Below are 20,129 nucleotides of genomic sequence, written 5' to 3' on the forward strand. Positions count from 1 at the left end.
ACAGTTCATTAGAAACTTATATATAACAATTGAATGTAATCAATATAATTTACATAATAATAGGGATTTGAATAATAGTGCAGTGCTCCTTTTACCAGGTGAAAGTCAGTAAGTTGTTCCATTTGGTCCATGGCCACTTGAATCAAGTCAACACAGTGATAGGGTCAAAGTGTCGTTCCACCCACACTCAATGTATACGTCTACATTTCACCGTTATGATGATAGATTGTGTTCTTTTGTTAAATGATGGGTGCAGCCAAACCAAGGAGATGTGGTGTATTTCAAAGCTATACAATATGAGTACGAGAATTAGGCTTTTACAGTTTATCAAGTTCACTAATGCTCAAACTAAATGATGCACTGGTAATTGTTTAATAGCGTGTATATCTCAGCTATCATATGACAGGCATCAAAAGATACCCTGCGGAATAAATAAAACACTTTTAATAACTGCACTAGCTGCTACTGGAACTTTTGAAGTCGTCAACTGGAGGAGAATTGAGTATTCATTTTGGATTGCCAATTGATAAAACAACTCGACTATGTTTTTCTACTCTAAAAATATAACGTGAAACAACGTTTACCAAGTCCTTGTTTGTAGTTCAATAAATCGCCAAATTAAAAATGTATGGAAGGTTTGTTAGTGTAACATACAACAACGAAGTTTTAGTCTTTTCACACACATTTTTAGTGGTTTGCAATTTACTGAGTATTTAATGAGTTACAAACATGGACCTGGTGTATTTTGTTTCATCATATTTTTTTCAAGTATCCATATGGTCACTTTAAAACTGTTTTGTTAAATGTAATGACATACTCTTCATACATGTATCACACACCGCGGACTGACAGATCAGCCATTGTGGGCATGGTCTAATCTCCCTTTCCCCAAACTATTAGGGCAGGCTGATAAGCCCGGACCGATGACGTCATTAGTCTAAATACCTGGTAGACTGACAGATCAGCCATTGTGGGCGTGGTCTAATCTACCTTTCCCCAAACTATTAGGGCAGGCTGATAAGTCCGGACTGATGATGTCATGACTAGACTGACAGATCAGCCATTGTGGGCGTGGTCTAATCTCCCGTTACCCAAACTATTAGGGCAGGCTGATAAGCCCGGATCGATGACGTCATTACAGTCTAAATATCTGGTAGACTGACAGATCAGCCATTGTGGGCGTGGTCTAACCTCCCTTTCCCAAAACTATTAGGGCAGGCTGATAAGCCCTGACTGATGATGTCATTACTGTCTAAATACCTGTTAGACTGACAGATCAGCCATTGTGGGCGTGGTCTAATCTCCCGGTCCCCAAACTATTAGGGCAGGCTGATAAGCCCTGACTGATGATGTCATTACTGTCTAAATACCTGTTAGACTGACAGATCAGCCACTGTGGGCGTGGTCTAATCTCCCGGTCCCCAAACTATTAGGGCAGGCTGATAAGCCCTGACTGATGATGTCATTACTGTCTAAATACCTGTTAGACTGACAGATCAGCCATTGTGGGTGTGGTCTAATCTCCCGGTCCCCAAACTATTAGGGCAGGCTGATAAGCCCTGACTGATGATGTCATTACTGTCTAAATACCTGTTAGACTGACAGATCAGCCATTGTGGGCGTGGTATAATCTCCCTTTCCCCAAACTATTAGGGCAGGCTGATAAGCCCTGACTGATGACGTCATTACAGTCTACATTCACCCTGAATTATATTAAATCACCTGAAGTTAAATTGATTTCTATACCTGTATTCATAATACAGTAAAATAAATCAAATCAAATTGATTGTTTGGTCCGCATCCAATAATGGTGATCATGGTTTCAATGGTGATCATCTTTTCAATGGTGAAAATTTTTACAGTTGTTGAATAATAAAAAAAAAACTTTACTATATTAGAATGAATGAAATAAAATTTCACTTTCGCTTTCACGATTTTTTGATTCCGTAAGGATTTTCATTTGTGAATCTATTAACTGTAATTTTTTATTATTTTATTTTTCATTTTTATTTTTATTAACTTATACATGTATGTAAGTGAGTGTGGTATTTCTTATATTGCTAACTGGATTTGATGGAGATAAAAGACATCAAGACAAATTATATCTTTTCTAAATCTCTGTACAGTTTTATTCTTACATTGTTTTGGCTGAATGCAAAACAAAAAATACAATAAAGATAGTGCCCACACTATTTACAAATGTATGCCTCTTGGTGGGGCTCTCCATGATTTTCCCCCTTGGAGATAATTTCAGTACAAAAAGTTACTAAACAGTGCCACCACACACATTGTGTATCACTAATCAGTACCTGATCTTGTCAGAGACAGGCCACAATAAACGCAACACCAATGAAATAAGAAAAGCAATGCCTTTAATCAATTTGTCTGCAAAGGCACTATAAAAGTAAGTACACAGTGTAGAGACTTTGATATAAGTTGACTTATATTTTATCAACACTTTTGGCAGTGGTTTAAACAACAACAACAACAACAACAACAACAACAACAACAACAACAACATCAACTCCTATCACCTGCCTTTTTATCACAATTTACACCATTTTAAACATAAATTTGTTAACTGATTTTCTGAACACAGTTGAAAAGTTAGAATCCAACATAAAGAAATTACACATAGTATGTTTACTTTCACTCCACAGTATTAAGATGCAATGTGCCTCAGGGGACAATTTCCCTGAAATTCTAAGTTCTTAAAATTTCTCCAAACTTTGCCATAGGAAAGTTTGTTCCCTGTCCTTGTGAATAATAAAGTAAATTTGGTGTTCACTCTTGTTTTCAAGGAAATCAATAACCAACGATTTGTCCATTTCCTATAGAGTTAACATTTGGTGGCCAGACGGGATTCTAAAATGGCTTAATTTTGATGTACTATTTTACCTCTATTCCAAACATCTGGCCAGTGACCCCTGTTGTTGTTTTCTATTCTAATTGAAAATGGGTTAGGGTTTTCCCATGTTCATTTCCATGGCACATTCTATTTATATTAGACTCAAATCTGCAATACATTATTTGCAATTCATGCAGTCATAGAATATTACAGAAGCTGTGAAGCGACATCACTACTATGGGTGGAGTGGTACAGAAGCTGTGAAGTGACATCACTACTATGGGTGGAGTGGTACAGAAGCTGTGAAGTGACATCACTACTATGGGTGGAGTGGTACAGAAGCTGTGAAGTGACATCACTACTATGGGTGGAGTGGTACAGAAGCTGTGAAGTGACATCACTACTATGGGTGGAGTGGTACAGAAGCTGTGAAGTGACATCACTACTATGGGTGGAGTGGTACAGAAGCTGTGAAGCGACATCACTACTATGGGTGGAGTGGTACAGAAGCTGTGAAATGACATCACTACTATGGGTGGAGTGGTACAGAAGCTGTGAAGTGACATCACTACTAAGGGTGGAGTGGTACAGAAGCTGTGAAGGGAATTCCTACTAAGGGTGGAATAGTACAGAAGCTGTGAAGTGACATCACTACTATGGGTGGAGTGGTACAGAAGCTGTGAAGTGACATCACTACTATGGGTGGAATAGTACAGAAGCTGTGAAGGGAATTCCTACTAAGGGTGGAATAGTACAGAAGCTGTGAAGTGACATCACTACTAAGGGTGGAATAGTACAGAAGCTGTGAAGTGACATCACTACTAAGGGTGGAATAGTACAGAAGCTGTGAAGGGAATTCCTACTATGGGTGGAATAGTACAGAAGCTGTGAAGTGACATCACTACTAAGGGTGGAATAGTACAGAAGCTGTGAAGTGACATCACTACTAAGGGTGGAATAGTACAGAAGCTGTGAAGTGACATCACTACTAAGGGTGGAATAGTACAGAAGCTGTGAAGTGACATCACTACTAAGGGTGGAATAGTACAGAAGCTGTGAAGGGAATTCCTACTATGGGTGGAATAGTACAGAAGCTGTGAAGTGACATCACTACTAAGGGTGGAATAGTACAGAAGCTGTGAAGGGAATTCCTACTAAGGGTGGAATAGTACAGAAGCTGTGAAGTGACATCACTACTAAGGGTGGAATAGTACAGAAGCTGTGAAGTGACATCACTACTATGGGTGGAATAGTACAGAAGCTGTGAAGGGAATTGCTACTAAGGGTGGAATAGTACAGAAGCTGTGAAGGCAATTGCTACTAAGGGTGGAATAGTACAGAAGCTGTGAAGGGAATTGCTACTATGGGTGGAGTGGTACAGAAGCTGTGAAGTGACATCACTACTATGGGTGGAATAGTACAGAAGCTGTGAAGGGAATTGCTACTAAGGGTGGAATAGTACAGAAGCTGTGAAGCGACATCACTACTATGGGTGGAGTGGTACAGAAGCTGTGAAGTGACATCACTACTATGGGTGGAGTGGTACAGAAGCTGTGAAGTGACATCACTACTAAGGGTGGAATAGTACAGAAGCTGTGAAGGGAATTGCTACTAAGGGTGGAATAGTACAGAAGCTGTGAAGTGACATCACTACTAAGGGTGGAATAGTACAGAAGCTGTGAAGTGACATCACTACTAAGGGTGGAATAGTACAGAAGCTGTGAAGTGACATCACTACTAAGGGTGGAATAGTACAGAAGCTGTGAAGGGAATTGCTACTATGGGTGGAATAGTACAGAAGCTGTGAAGGGAATTGCTACTAAAGGATGATGTTGACAATCCAGTCTTAGCCTATTACCATTGTCATATTTTACAAGACTTTGGAAAATATACAGACAATAACAACTGATTAGTCACTGAAAAGAAAACATTTGTACTTACTGCTTACACAAAGAGATCAACTGATAGATTCATAGTTGCGGGCATTTCTGTTAACCACTCTGCAATACTTTCATAACACAAATTCATTAACACTTTCATAGCTAATGCTAATACTCATGAATAATAAAGGAGTGCCCACAATGTAAAATCTGTCAGTTAACCTAACAGTTTGCACATTACTTCAAAATCAATCTGTCAAATAAAATATATTGTTTTGGTAATACAGAGCATACCATACTTTACCATTACAATCAGTCAAATTTGAGTAAAAAGTCTTAAATAAAAATCAAAGTTGTCATAAAGTTAATAAAGAGGACTCAAAATATATCTGTATAAACTTACTTATTTCATAAATGAAAACTGAATATATCTATAATTATCATGCATTGTTTCTAGTAGTGGCAATTTTCGTAAAAAAGCAAACCAAAAACAATTTTTGCATTCTTTTTTATTTTACAAAATTTAACATAAAATCATTTTAAAAATATTGTACTTGCGCTTAAATTTAGAATTTCTTTACTTATCAAATAATTTAACATAAATATTAATTGCAAAATAAATTTTCAAAAACTTGGTAAATATTTGCAAAAAAGGAAGCAAATTCTTATAATTGCTCAAAATGTTTGAAAGTGCTACAAACGAAAACACATTACTCTTGCTACAGATACACTTTTATATATAAGAAGCTGCTGAAGACGATTTCTTGTAGTGTCTTCAGACAATAAAATCACCAGAACTGGCAAGTTTTAAACACACAATGTCACATGCATAACTGAAAAGAAAGTTATTAAAAGATGCCTTTATGTTTGCAATTTGTTTTGTAATTGGAGAGTTGCTATAAGTGCTTTTCTGAGTCACCTGCTGTTACTATGAGTGACATTCTGAAACATCTGTTGCTATAAGAGACGTTTTGAGAACTTGTTGCTATGAGTGACTGAGTCATCTTTTGCTATGAGTAACCTTCTAAATCACCAGTTGCTATGAGTGACATTCTGAGTAATCTTTTGCTATGATTGACTTTCTGAGTCAACTGTTGCTATTAGTGAGTTTCTGAGACACCAGTTGCTATGAGTGACTTTCTGCATGATTTGTTGCTATGAGTGACTTTTTGAGTGATCTGTTGCTATGAGGGCAAACACATACAGTTAGAGTATTTGTGTACATCTTCACACAATTTAAAACTTGCCGATTAATCAAGACAAAGAAATATGCAATAAGACATCCCATTTTAAGCAACTTTAAACAATACTTGGGAAATAATTCTTGTTTAGCACCAATGTTTGACAGAATTGACATTTGAGAAAGAGACATTTTTAACACGGTTTGCTATGGAATGTAATTCTAAAGTTTTAATGTATAAATTGTCTTGTTCAGAATTAGAGTTACTAATAAACACTAATTATTAACAGCATATAAAATGACTGGTTTGGGACCTGAGTTTCAGTAAAACTGCATATCTCTATACATCTCCCAGTACAAATGACATTGTTAGAGTTTTACAAAGGTCGTCATATCACATTCATTCATTTGTCAAAACTGGAAGACAGTTTATGATTGGTTAAGAGAGCCTATCACATTGTGTTTAAGTCATAGTTTATGATTGGTTGAGAGAGCCTATCATGTTCTGTTTAAGTCATATTCAACCCAATCGTTATAACTTAACTGTTTGATATCAAAGACAGAAATCTATGAAAACTGTCATGAAATGAGACTATCAATTTGAATTTGTCACAAACTTGTTTTGATTTGGACACCAATACTGCATAATTAGGAGAGGTCCTCATCTTGATATTTATACTCTGTGTATTCTGACTCAAACCAGTTATAACAACTATCTCAACAGTTTGTAATGACTGTGTTTTGCAGACAACAGAAAATAACTGAAATATTTTGAGGAGAGGTTTACTCCTCTAATGTTAACCGATGTAAATATTGACTTGAATTGCTTGTTTTCTTCAAATCATATTCACTTGATGCCTAAATATCAACAGAATGATCACTCCTGTACACCATGGTAACATTATTATTCATCACTTCAGTAATGTTCATTTCATTGTACAAAAAGTACAATCTGAAAAAGAACATACATTTGTATTGTGACCCAGAGGTCATAGGTCAAAGTTGAACATTTGATCAGTATTCTCTAGGTCATACTTATATTCAGATCTCTTTCAGTTTGACAAAATTATTGTCACTGGTGTCACTTTGCAAAAAAATGGCAGTGTAAACTTAATTGTCACAATTAATAATTTGCCAAATTGTAGTCAAATATAAAATCTTTACATATATAAAAGTCTTGTTGCAGGTTGACACATGACTGAAAGTCAATAAAAGTCTGTATTCTGAAATCACTTCATGATTCTGCTTTCTTGTTTCCCCTGGTTTGAGGGCTGAAAACAACAGAAAGTCTACAACAGATGTAACATCATTTGGAGCACATTCACCCCATCACAATATCTTGTCCACCATGCAATGGTTGGGTATGTACCCTTTCCTAGATGGTTGGGTATGCACCCTTTCCTATATTGTTCAGTGTCTCTATGGTACACCTATCACAAACAGGCAGCACCGATCTCTTTTTAATTTGACAGCCCTCTGATTTAGTTTTGGACATTATGGATCATCTTTCAAAAGACTGAAATTGCTACCAATTTGTAAGATAAAGTGTCCATTGTCTTGACTGCAATGCCGACAGAGTTCAGAGTTCAGAGTTCAGAGTTCAGACAAGAAGAGATCACGAGCTGTCTTGATATCACTTTACATGAATTGTTCCCAATATCCAGGTGGAACTAATTCTGTTCCTCCGATAGCACAACTTTGTGTGAAGACATAGAGAGACTTCTCCTCGTATAAAGGAATGTTATACCATAGCTAAGTGATAATTCCACTACTTGCATTCTACAGTTCTCTATTCCTGACCTGACTCAATAACTTTGCTGTAATCGTAATGTATCAATGGCAGACATGATTCGTCTGATGTGCCTAGGGTCATTGACGCCACACTCTCTTAGATCATCTTCACTCACAGCACACAGACTTTGTATAGAGTCCCATCCTCTGTTGAGGAATTTATCTGTGTACATGGGTAAACCTTGACTTGTCAGCCATGCTGTGATAGATACGTCTTTGACAGGAATGAACGGTGCTGAGGTGGAAATCTCTGTCAGTGACACACTGGATATCTGTCAAATTACAAAGTTAAGACATTTTGGATTAGTGTCTCATTGCCATTTATAGAAAAGTTTAAAGGAAAATGACAATCCATTCATCTATGCATGCTCCATCTCTAGCTCAATAAATAATGTATTTGCATGTACAAACACACTCACAAATGGAAACAATGCAAACACATACACAGAAAACATACAACATACTCACAAACATGTATACTCAAAAGCACACACAATATCTTGATTGATCTGGTGATATGACGTAAGTTTAGAACCAAACAACCAAAACACTGACAGACTCACAAACACACATACACATTGTCAAACACACAAATACACACACAAATTACAAATTCATGCAGACAAAAGTATAATACAAGACATATATACACACTGAGAGATAAATTAATACAAGTACATACTAATTTTTTTGAATTTGGTTAACAGAACATAAACATTAAACAAACATTTTAAAATGATTTTACAGTTGCAGGATGGGTGATCACATGACCTCATGTGATAGGCAGATACTTGATCATGTGACTTGATATGATAAGGACCTGGCTGATCATGTGATCTGTAATATGGTACTGGTTGATCTGGTGATATGACATGATTGAGTTGGTGGATCATGTGACATGATAAGATTGTGAGTTGCATGATCATACTATTTTGAGTTAGTAACTGTGAGAGAGATTTCTGTGACCTCTTTGTTACTTTGTTGATTTATGAATATCTGATGCCACTAAGAGATTTCTTTGTACACTCTCAATAAGCTTACCATGCAATATGTACAAGCCATAACATTGAATTAGCAAACAACCATTACTGATGTTAGATATTATTGCTTCGTTTCTAATAACACATTTTGTATCAACAGGATGTGACATTTGCATCCTATAACATGCAAGCTGGCAAAATGTATGTGTCTGATTTGCACAAGACTTTGACATAAAATAAGTGTTCTCATACAGAAAATGTTTGTAGTGTTTTTAGTAAAAGTTTTGTGCAGCCATGCAATTACTTGAAAATACAAGTTAGACTAATTAAATTTGGAAAGTAAATTGAAACATTTGTTTGAGGAAAAGCTGACAGCTAACTGCTATGTATATACTCACTCCCTGTCTGCCCTGCTTCTGTAATTTATTCATTCTGAGTGTTTCCATGGTATTGGCCAATTCTGGTACAGAGGTTTTTAATTCCTCTGCATACCTTTGTATCAAAGCAGCAGGTATGCCACAAAAGCCCATCTATGGTGGATGAATGTTACAAACAATCTAATCAGTTCCATTGTCAAATTTAATTTGGTTTTAAAAGTTTTGGTGAGAATGAGTGATTTTACAGTGGATTTTGCTTTGTGGTGATATGAAAGTCAATCAAGTGCTGATCAATATTGATATATTTTGTGAAGATTAAATTTATTATTTTAGTATAGTTGCTTCCTTTAACTAGGTAAATATACAACCTTGACATCCCTATGAATTTGCTGATATCCATGATTGTTTTCAAAAGAGGGTCAAACTATTTACATGAAAATTGAGGAAAGAAGCACTGTTTGAGGATGAATATTTCTATTCAGTTTGAAAGCTTACTTTGAAATTAGTACAATAACCTTTATCAAGCACAATATTACTAAAGCATCTATTTACATTAGTATCAGACATTAAGCATTGTTAGCCATTCTAAGCATCTGAAGCATTTGTTAGAATGCATTTAATTAAAAAAGTGACTCTGTAAATTGTGCACACAATGATGGCATTTATGCAAGGTCTGTTATTATTTGAATGATCACGCTGTGAAAGTGTTGGTTTTGAATTTTGAATTTAACACAAGGTGCTCTGTGGAAATAAAGACATACATGTTATAGATTCTTGATTTGACATGATGGTCAGTCTGGTGATTACATCATTACCCAAAACTAAACTTGGTTGATTTCAATATTGACAGATTTAATCATTCATTTTGTTTGCACCAGTTTGAAAAGAATTAATTAAGGTGTCACCTCTGATGGCACTGAAAGTTACTTCACATTCCTTCTAATTAGGGTAGCCAGTCAAAATTTCATTATATCTAAACATACTATCCATTAGGATTTGATATCCGAGGCTGAGCTTTCAAATTGTAAATAGAGACATTAAAGTCCTTCTTACCTTGTCTGAATATGGTTGTTGTGATAAATCAATCCTTTCATCTTCAAGCTTCCTGTCAATTAATTGAGTCAGTGACACAGACTGTGGGCGTGGCTTCCTTTGCCTGGATAAACTACCTACAACTGGGCTTCCTGGGTTGCTGTTTCTCAATTGTGACATAGAGGGCGATGTTTGTCCTGAATTGGTAGGCACTGGTGGTTTACGTTTTGGCTTAGCAGGCACTGGAGGTTTTGGTTTGGCAACTCTTTTTGGTGATTCACAGTCATCTGCAACTTGCCACCTGACAGGTTCAGATTTATTTTCAACTGTAACCTTAAAGTTTGTTGTCATAGAGATTTCTGAACTGTTCTGGGATACAGTTTCTTCTGACTTAGTTTGTCGTAACTTTCCATTTGTATTGCTATTCTCATCTAGAGTTCCCCCAAACTTTCCTTGACTTGTTTCTTTTGTTCTAGAGCTACCACACCTTTCTATGGTGGCAGCCTTTCTGTTCAAACTTGGACTCAAATTTGCAGCGGTCTTTTCATACAAATTTACAAGTTCAGTAAATGAAGAACTTGATGAATGGATTGGGTCTTCTTCACTTTCCTTCTGAGTGTTTTCAGTTGACATAATTTCTGGTACATCATCAAACTCTAAGACCTCTTTGGCACATTCTTCCAGTGTCTTGGCAACTTCTTCCTCTTCTATTTGATGTCTGATGCAAATCTCCTCAATAAGACTAGTTGAGGATTCTATACTTACATTAAATTTGGTATCCTCACCCACCTCACCTTCTTCTGGTGATTTAGAATGTACTTCAATATTTACATAATCATGTTTATTCTTAATTTCCACATTAACATATCCATGTCTGTCTCCTACATCATTCATTGTTTTCACCTGAACACTCATACCTTCCTCACAATAATCCCTTAGTTCTGATTGGCCAACTTCCACATCACATGATATTGCTTCATTGCCACATGTATCATTGACATCTGATAGCTCCAAGGACAGATCATGTGACTGATCCTTGTCACTTGATTGGTCCAATGCTGTATCACCTGACTCATCTCTGCTTGTTGATTGGCCATCCTGCCATGACTCATTTTGGTCATCTTTCTTGTTGGTAAGACCTGATCTAGGACTTTCTTTAGTCAGTAAGTTCTCACTACTTGCATAGCAACCAGAGTCTCTTGGAGACGAGGTCAGTTGACCAAATATTTCTGTTGATAATAACTCTATTTTCATGTCTTTTTCTTTATCACCTGGTTCTGTTTGTGTTTCTTCTGTTTGCATATCTGTTTCATCAGCTGCATTATCTTCATCTGAGAAAAATGATAAGACATTGATATAAATATCAAATATTGATTAGTGTCAATGCTTGAGGGGATCCAGCTCTCAGTAATACTTTGGTATTTCTAGTTGTATCATGACTCACCCTCATATTGCAATATATCATGACATCTATTCAAAGTACATTGACTAAACTCACCCTCATATTGCAATAGTTCAGCAGCTGTTAACAATTTAATTCTGTGTTCTACATTGGTTATATTCAATGCATTCAAATCTTCCTCCTCCACTTCCTTGAACAGATCCAGTGTTTCATATCCATTCAACATAAATACTGAAATGTACTCCTGTGGGATAAAGATCAGAATGTACATCAGGAATGAGCATCATATTTTGTACATCAGTACAGTTCTGTATCAATACATACAGTCCATCATTGCGATTCAATAGTATGTATGTCTCTTCTACTTTCTATTTGTTTTGGACGGTGGACCTACTGTATCTAGTTGAACAAAACATTATATCACTGAGGATAGTAGTTAACATACTTTTGAAGATAATTAAAGAAAGTCACACGTTTCTAGATTTATTCTATTTTACAAGTCCACTACATTCTCTCCATCTTAAAGCTACAAACCTCCAGATTAATCTTCTTCAGCAAGCCTTCCACATTGTGTGCCTTTGGTAGTTTCTTAGATGACCTTCTTCTAGTCATTCTTGGTTTCCTAACTTTCTTCTTCTGTTCTTCCTCTTCATCAATGACATCAACATAGATGAACTTAAATGTACCAACCCTGCTGTTTAACATTCCCATCCATGTACCCATTGGTGGCATATTGATAATGTCTATCACATCCCCTTTCTGTGTTAATAACAAAATAAGGGCAATTAAAGTGTGGCTGGTGCTATCATTTAGAATTCTTTTAAACTTAGGAAAACTTTATTTTTGAGTTGTGTATCCTTCTAAACAGAAAAATTATATCAGGTTTTTTAGTAGTTGAAACTTCCTTTCTCTCATGGACAGTCTTAATTTCTTCCAGAGTCTATAAAGGGTGGGTGATTGACATAATTCAACAGGTACACTGTTCAATATTAGTTCAACAGAACATGAAAATGCATTGTCACCACATAAACTTGGCATTATGGGATACATAGTAGTCTTTTGTAACAGGGGTAGGTAACAGTAGCAGAGTACAAGTACCATTATACCATTTAAATGGTAATTTAGTAGTTCTGCTAAATCATGTAAGTTTGTATCACAGAAACATGCAAGTTAGTAATGAGACAGCAAAAACAATATTTCTTTTTCAATCAATTTGAAGCTAATGTAGCTACTTTATGTAGAAAAAAATAAGAACTGGGTGGTTTAAATAAAACTTATCTCAAACTTCTGACTAGCTTTCGCCCTCTATCAATTCAGTATAATTTACTTTAGGTGAGCTATACAAAGATCATTTTGCATAGGAAATGTGGTTGTGTTTGTAAAACTTGATTGTTTTGTTGGATAGTTGAATTCTTCATCATTTTGGTATCAAAATTCAGCATCAAAATGTTTGAAAAGCTGTGGTAGTCATGGTGTACAATGAAACACATCTATATATTTATTGTCATTTTCATAAAATTAAAATATTGTTACAACAATTAAGACTTGGTTGATGTTATTAACTGATTGTAGTTGGTTTGTTTAAACACAAGACATGCATAGTTGAGATATGATGGGTGTGGTTACTGTAAACATTCATGTGTTGGCATGGTAACTGTTACCTTCTTGTCCAAAGATGGCTGTAAGGTGGAAGGTGAAAGGGAAGTGAAATGGATACAAAATTATATTTTTTGAAATTACAATGATTCATCTTCATACTTCCTTTGAACAGTGAGTGTTTACATTTGATATTGGTACTCTCTGTAGATTCTATAATATCTTTGTATTTAGTTTTGTGATGACTCATAAAGGATGTCAAAATATTTAGTTTCGTGATGACTCATAATGGAACTAAATATTAGAAATTTACAAATTTGGGTAGTTTTTAGCAATATTTATAGTTTGTTTTTGATCAAGTTTTAGCTCAGTTGATAAAAATAACCTGTGATATCTATATCCTGTCTAACTAGACACCTCTTGAAGGTCTTCTTAAAGAATCTGATGTAAATGAGTACAAAAACTTCAACTAGTTTCTCAACACACACCATGGCAAGTTTGCTTTGTCCTATATATACACATACCTTTAATTTGAGCGAGTCTGTATCATATGGACTTGGTGTAAACTCTGTATGTACTCTAGCTTTGCCACAGAAAGGTCCAGTATAAGCTGGGCCTTCATCTTCTTGTGATAATGTACTATCACGGTTGCTACCACTAGAGGCACTTTGACTACTATGTTGACCTGTGTAAAGGAATATTTCAATCAATCAATCAATCAATCAATCAATCAATAATATTGATCCAAACAAGTCGATTGAATTGGCAAATATGTTTATTGTCACAAAGTGATAGAAGACTGGACAATGTTCACTTTAATCTAGAAGACTTTTTTCACACAAAACATGATATATTTGTATGTTTACATGACTAAGTTTTTACAATTTACTGAGTAGTACTTACTGACACCACTAGCACCACTGAGTGAGTTTACAACCCTAGCTAAAGTATGGTAGTACTTACTGAGACCACTAGCACCACTGAGTGAGTTTACAACCCTAGCTAAAGTGTGGTAGTACTTACTGAGACCACTAGCACCACTGAGTGAACTTCTAAGACTTTCAGAACTTCCTGAGTGAATTTCAGCATAGTCTGCATCCTGTAAGGGTGAGATATCAATAAATTATTTATTTCTAATGTATCATATTATTTAAAGTGTGGGATATTAGAGAACCTCTGCAATGAACATGCATGTAATTAATCAAGCGTTTTATGGAATTGTCTATACTCTACCTGTTCACACTGGGATCTACTTCTTGAATTAGATATCCTTCTTCCTATTTTTTTCCTGACGTCTTTCTTTACTTCCTTCATTTTATCCAGAAAACTGGGTGTTCTTGCTATCTCTACAGATGATCTCTTCTGTAAAGGTAACAAACAAACTTTCTGAAAAGTTAATAAAGAAACCATAGAACATTTATTCTCAAGGTCATGTACATGTGCGTTTCTGTAAAATCTAAATTTACAAGATCATACAGCTGTTACTGTAAAATCTAAATTTACAAGACTATACAGCTGTTACTGTCTAGTTATTTAAAAACCCTTTCATGTTTGGAGTAACATAAAATTACATTCAGTAGTAATAAAGGTAAGTATTTTCATTGGCATGCACAACGATGTTGAACATTATAAAGTATTATTACCAACAAACCCTTCTAATGTTATGAGACTGAATGTTCATGGACACTGAGTTCATAGTATCAAATTACATTCTCTACTCACAGAATCACAATATTTTCTGGAAGCGAAGCCCAAATTTCCACTGACATCTCAGTACAGTAGAGTACACCCCTGAGGATGCTTACAAGATATCAGTGAAAATTTGGGGTTTGCTTGCAGAAGATTTGTTGACTCTGTGAGTACAAATTTCCTTTAATTGTTATGTTAAGACATTTTAAGTAAGTTCATTAATAAAACTCGCTATATGTAACTCTGGTTACATTTGACTTTTCACACATATATTTATTAGATATGCATGCATTGGAAGACCAATAACTTACGTGCAGAGAGATTCCATAGTACATAAAAACAGGTTAGTGTTAAAATACATTTTCCAAAACTTGCTGGAAAAGTAATCATTTACATGTATTTGAATAGCATATCACTCCTAGGAAAATCCAGGTTGATTAAAACAATATACATGTACTCTGTTAAATATTTGAATTTTGAACTGTCAAACATGTAGGTCCAGTGCTCTACATTTAAATTTTGAACTGTCAAACATGTAGGTCCAGTGTTCTACATTTAAATTTAGAACTGTCAAACATGTAGGTCCAGTGCTCTACATTTAAATTTTGAACTGTCAAACATGTAGGTCCAGTGCTCTACATTTAAATTTAGAACTGTCAAACATGTAGGTCCAGTGTTCTACATTTAAATTTAGAACTGTCAAACATGTAGGTCCAGTGCTCTACATTTAAATTTAGAACTGTCAAACATGTAGGTCCAGTGCTCTACATTTAAATTTAGAACTGTCAAACATGTAGGTCCAGTGTTCTACATTTAAATTTAGAACTGTCAAACATGTAGGTCCAGTGTTCTACATTTAAATTTAGAACTGTCAAACATGTAGGTCCAGTGCTCTACATTTAAATTTAGAACTGTCAAACATGTAGGTCCAGTGTTCTACATTTAAATTTAGAACTGTCAAACATGTAGGTCCAGTGTTCTACATTTAAATTTAGAACTGTCAAACATGTAGGTCCAGTGCTCTACATTTAAATTTAGAACTGTCAAACATGTAGGTCCAGTGTTCTACATTTAAATTTAGAACTGTCAAACATGTAGGTCCAGTGCTCTACATTTAAATTTAGAACTGTCAAACATGTAGGTCCAGTGTTCTACATTTAAATTTAGAACTGTCAAACATGTAGGTCCAGTGCTCTACATTTAAATTTAGAATTGTCAAACATGTAGGTCCAGTGTTCTACATTTAAATTTAGAACTGTCAAACATGTAGGTCCAGTGCTCTACATTTAAATTTAGAACTGTCAAACATGTAGGTCCAGTGTTCTACATTTAAATTTAGAACTGTCAAACATGTAGGTCCAGTGTTCTACATTTAAATTTAGAACTGTCAAACATGTAGGTCCAGTGTTCTACATTTAAATTTAGAACTGTCAAACATGTAGGTCCAGTGCTCTACATTTAAATTTAGAATTGTCAAACATGTAGGTCCAGTGCTCTACATTTAAATTTAGAACTGTCAAACATGTAGGTCCAGTGTTCTACATTTAAATTTAGAACTGTCAAACATGTAGGTCCAGTGCTCTACATTTAAATTTAGAACTGTCAAACATGTAGGTCCAGTGTTCTACATTTAAATTTAGAACTGTCAAACATGTAGGTCCAGTGCTCTACATTTAAATTTTGAACTGTCAAACATGTAGGTCCAGTGTTCTACATTTAAATTTAGAACTGTCAAACATGTAGGTCCAGTGTTCTACATTTAAATTTTGAACTGTCAAACATGTAGGTCCAGTGCTCTACATTTAAATTTTGAACTGTCAAACATGTAGGTCCAGTGTTCTACATTTAAATTTAGAACTGTCAAACATGTAGGTCCAGTGTTCTACATTTGAATTTTGAACTGTCAAACATGTAGGTCCAGTGCTCTACATTTAAATTTTGAACTGTCAAACATGTAGGTCCAGTGTTCTACATTTAAATTTTGAACTGTCAAACATGTAGGTCCAGTGCTCTACATTTAAATTTTGAACTGTCAAACATGTAGGTCCGGTGTTCTACATTTAAATTTAGAACTGTCAAACATGTAGGTCCAGTGCTCTACATTTAAATTTAGAACTGTCAAACATGTAGGTCCGGTGTTCTACATTTAAATTTAGAACTGTCAAACATGTAGGTCCAGTGCTCTACATTTAAATTTAGAACTGTCAAACATGTAGGTCCGGTGTTCTACATTTAAATTTAGAACTGTCAAACATGTAGGTCCAGTGCTCTACATTTAAATTTTGAACTGTCAAACATGTAGGTCCAGTGTTCTACATTTAAATTTTGAACTGTCAAACATGTAGGTCCAGTGCTCTACATTTAAATTTAGAACTGTCAAACATGTAGGTCCGGTGTTCTACATTTAAATTTAGAATTGTCAAACATGTAGGTCCAGTGCTCTACATTTAAATTTAGAACTGTCAAACATGTAGGTCCAGTGTTCTACATTTAAATTTAGAACTGTCAAACATGTAGGTCCAGTGCTCTACATCTAAATTTAGAACTGTCAAACATGTAGGTCCAGTGTTCTACATTTAAATTTAGAATTGTCAAACATGTAGGTCCAGTGCTCTACATTTAAATTTAGAATTGTCAAACATGTAGGTCCAGTGTTCTACATTTAAATTTAGAACTGTCAAACATGTAGGTCCAGTGCTCTACATTTAAATTTAGAATTGTCAAACATGTAGGTCCAGTGCTCTACATCTAAATTTAGAACTGTCAAACATGTAGGTCCAGTGTTCTACATTTAAATTTAGAACTGTCAAACATGTAGGTCCAGTGCTCTACATCTAAATTTAGAACTGTCAAACATGTAGGTCCAGTGCTCTACATTTAAATTTTGAACTGTCAAACATGTAGGTCCAGTGTTCTACATTTAAATTTAGAACTGTCAAACATGTAGGTCCAGTGCTCTACATCTAAATTTAGAACTGTCAAACATGTAGGTCCAGTGTTCTACATTTAAATTTTGAACTGTCAAACATGTAGGTCCAGTGCTCTACATTTAAATTTAGAACTGTCAAACATGTAGGTCCAGTGTTCTACATTTAAATTTTGAACTGTCAAACATGTAGGTCCAGTGTTCTACATTTAAATTTTGAACTGTCAAACATGTAGGTCCAGTGCTCTACATTTAAATTTTGAACTGTCAAACATGTAGGTCCGGTGTTCTACATTTAAATTTAGAACTGTCAAACATGTAGGTCCAGTGCTCTACATTTAAATTTAGAACTGTCAAACATGTAGGTCCAGTGTTCTACATTTAAATTTAGAACTGTCAAACATGTAGGTCCAGTGTTCTACATTTAAATTTAGAACTGTCAAACATGTAGGTCCAGTGCTCTACATTTAAATTTAGAACTGTCAAACATGTAGGTCCAGTGTTCTACATTTAAATTTAGAACTGTCAAACATGTAGGTCCAGTGTTCTACATTTAAATTTAGAACTGTCAAACATGTAGGTCCAGTGCTCTACATTTAAATTTTGAACTGTCAAACATGTAGGTCCAGTGTTCTACATTTAAATTTAGAACTGTCAAACATGTAGGTCCAGTGCTCTACATCTAAATTTTGAACTGTCAAACATGTAGGTCCAGTGTTCTACATTTAAATTTAGAACTGTCAAACATGTAGGTCCAGTGTTCTACATTTAAATTTAGAATTGTCAAACATGTAGGTCCAGTGCTCTACATTTAAATTTAGAATTGTCAAACATGTAGGTTCAGTGCTCTACATTTAAATTTAGAACTGTCAAACATGTAGGTCCAGTGTTCTACATTTAAATTTAGAATTGTCAAACATGTAGGTCCAGTGTTCTACATTTAAATTTAGAACTGTCAAACATGTAGGTCCAGTGTTCTACATTTAAATTTAGAATTGTCAAACATGTAGGTCCAGTGTTCTACATTTAAATTTAGAACTGTCAAACATGTAGGTCCAGTGCTCTACATTTAAATTTAGAACTGTCAAACATGTAGGTCCAGTGTTCTACATTTAAATTTAGAATTGTCAAACATGTAGGTCCAGTGTTCTACATTTAAATTTAGAACTGTCAAACATGTAGGTCCAGTGCTCTACATTTAAATTTAGAATTGTCAAACATGTAGGTCCAGAGCTCTACATTTATTTGCTGAATTTTTTTTGTTATAAGATGAGAAATCATATACAAATCATTACCAATCATGCTCAAATTGTCAAGTATGGTAACAGTGCAGTATGGAAGTACAGGAACAGTGCAGTATGGAAGTATGGTAACAGTGCAGTATAGAAGTATGGTAACAGTGCAGTATGGAAGTACGGTAACAGTGCAGTATGGAAGTACAGTAACAGTGCAGTATGGAAATATGGTAACAGTGCAGTATGGAAGTACGGTAACAGTGCAGTATGGAAGTACGGTAACAGTGCAGTATGGAAGTACGGCAACAGTGCAGTATGGAAGTATGGTAACAGTGCAGTATGGAAGTATGGCAACAGTGCAGTATGGAAGTATGGTAACAGTGCAGTATGGAAGTAAGGCAACAGTGCAGTATGGAAGTATGGTAACAGTGCAGTATGGAAGTACGGTAACAGTGCAGTATGGAAGTACGGTAACAGTGCAGTATGGAAGTATGATAACAGTGCAGTATGGAAGTATGGTAACTGCAGTATGGAAGTATGGTAACAGTGCAGTATGGAAGTATGGCAACAGTGCAGTATGGAAGTATGGTAACAGTGCAGTATGGAAGTATGGTAAGAGTGCAGTATGGAAGTATGGTAACAGTGCAGTATGGAAGTACGGTAACAGTGCAGTATGGAAGTATGGTAACAGTGCAGTATGGAAGTACGGTAACAGTGCAGTATGGAAGTATGGTAACAGTGCAGTATGGCAGTACGGTAACAGTGCAGTATGGAACTTCTGGCTAACGTTACTTCTATTGGCTTCATAAGCACATACAATGAGGTTCACAATAGATATACTGTATTGTCCATTGAGAATTTAATACCAATGTTCTTAGCTAGTAATCCTATATGTCTTTTGTCTCACCTCTGACTCACAACCACTGACTTTCTCTATAGTGTAATACAGATTCTCTTCATTCTCTGATGTTGTGGATGCCATCGACTTTGTGTCTTCCTCAGTTCCACTTATACTGCCTCTCTGTATAGGGTACAACACAAAATAGTTCCATGAAGAAATTGTCAGGTGTGTGTACAACCACACACTTACAAGTACCACATACACATGCACTCATACCCATACACAAGCACACTATACATCATACATGTTTTATTTTTTGGTACAGAATCTCATTAGCTCAGATACATTACCA

General features: G+C 35.4%; 2 protein-coding genes across 6 annotated transcripts in view; both read right to left on the reverse strand.

Annotated features, from left to right (window-relative positions):
• Positions 1–20,129, reverse strand: part of LOC144453963 (general transcription factor IIE subunit 1-like) — a 228,598-nt gene that overhangs the window by 71,189 nt on the left and 137,280 nt on the right. The gene's annotated exons all lie outside the window — the stretch shown is intronic.
• The window catches only part of LOC144453926 (SAM and SH3 domain-containing protein 1-like), a 142,555-nt gene continuing 127,613 nt past the window's right edge, over positions 5,188–20,129 (reverse strand). For 3 of the 5 annotated variants that reach the window (XM_078145290.1, XM_078145287.1, XM_078145292.1), the window contains 9 exons: positions 19,844–19,957; positions 14,320–14,472; positions 14,110–14,185; positions 13,611–13,771; positions 12,025–12,249; positions 11,587–11,734; positions 10,110–11,419; positions 9,078–9,209; positions 5,188–7,971 (listed from right to left, as the gene is read on the reverse strand). In XM_078145290.1, coding sequence (XP_078001416.1) covers positions 7,714–7,971; positions 9,078–9,209; positions 10,110–11,419; positions 11,587–11,734; positions 12,025–12,249; positions 13,611–13,771; positions 14,110–14,185; positions 14,320–14,472; positions 19,844–19,957 — 2,577 coding nt within the window. In that variant the 3' untranslated portion in view covers positions 5,188–7,713. The remainder of the gene's footprint in view (positions 7,972–9,077; positions 9,210–10,109; positions 11,420–11,586; positions 11,735–12,024; positions 12,250–13,610; positions 13,772–14,109; positions 14,186–14,319; positions 14,473–19,843; positions 19,958–20,129) is intronic. The other 2 variants (XM_078145289.1, XM_078145291.1) reach the window with 2 other exon arrangements.

Source organism: Glandiceps talaboti, chromosome 3 (assembly GCF_964340395.1).
Source record: "Glandiceps talaboti chromosome 3, keGlaTala1.1, whole genome shotgun sequence".
NCBI lineage: Eukaryota > Metazoa > Hemichordata > Enteropneusta > Spengelidae > Glandiceps > Glandiceps talaboti.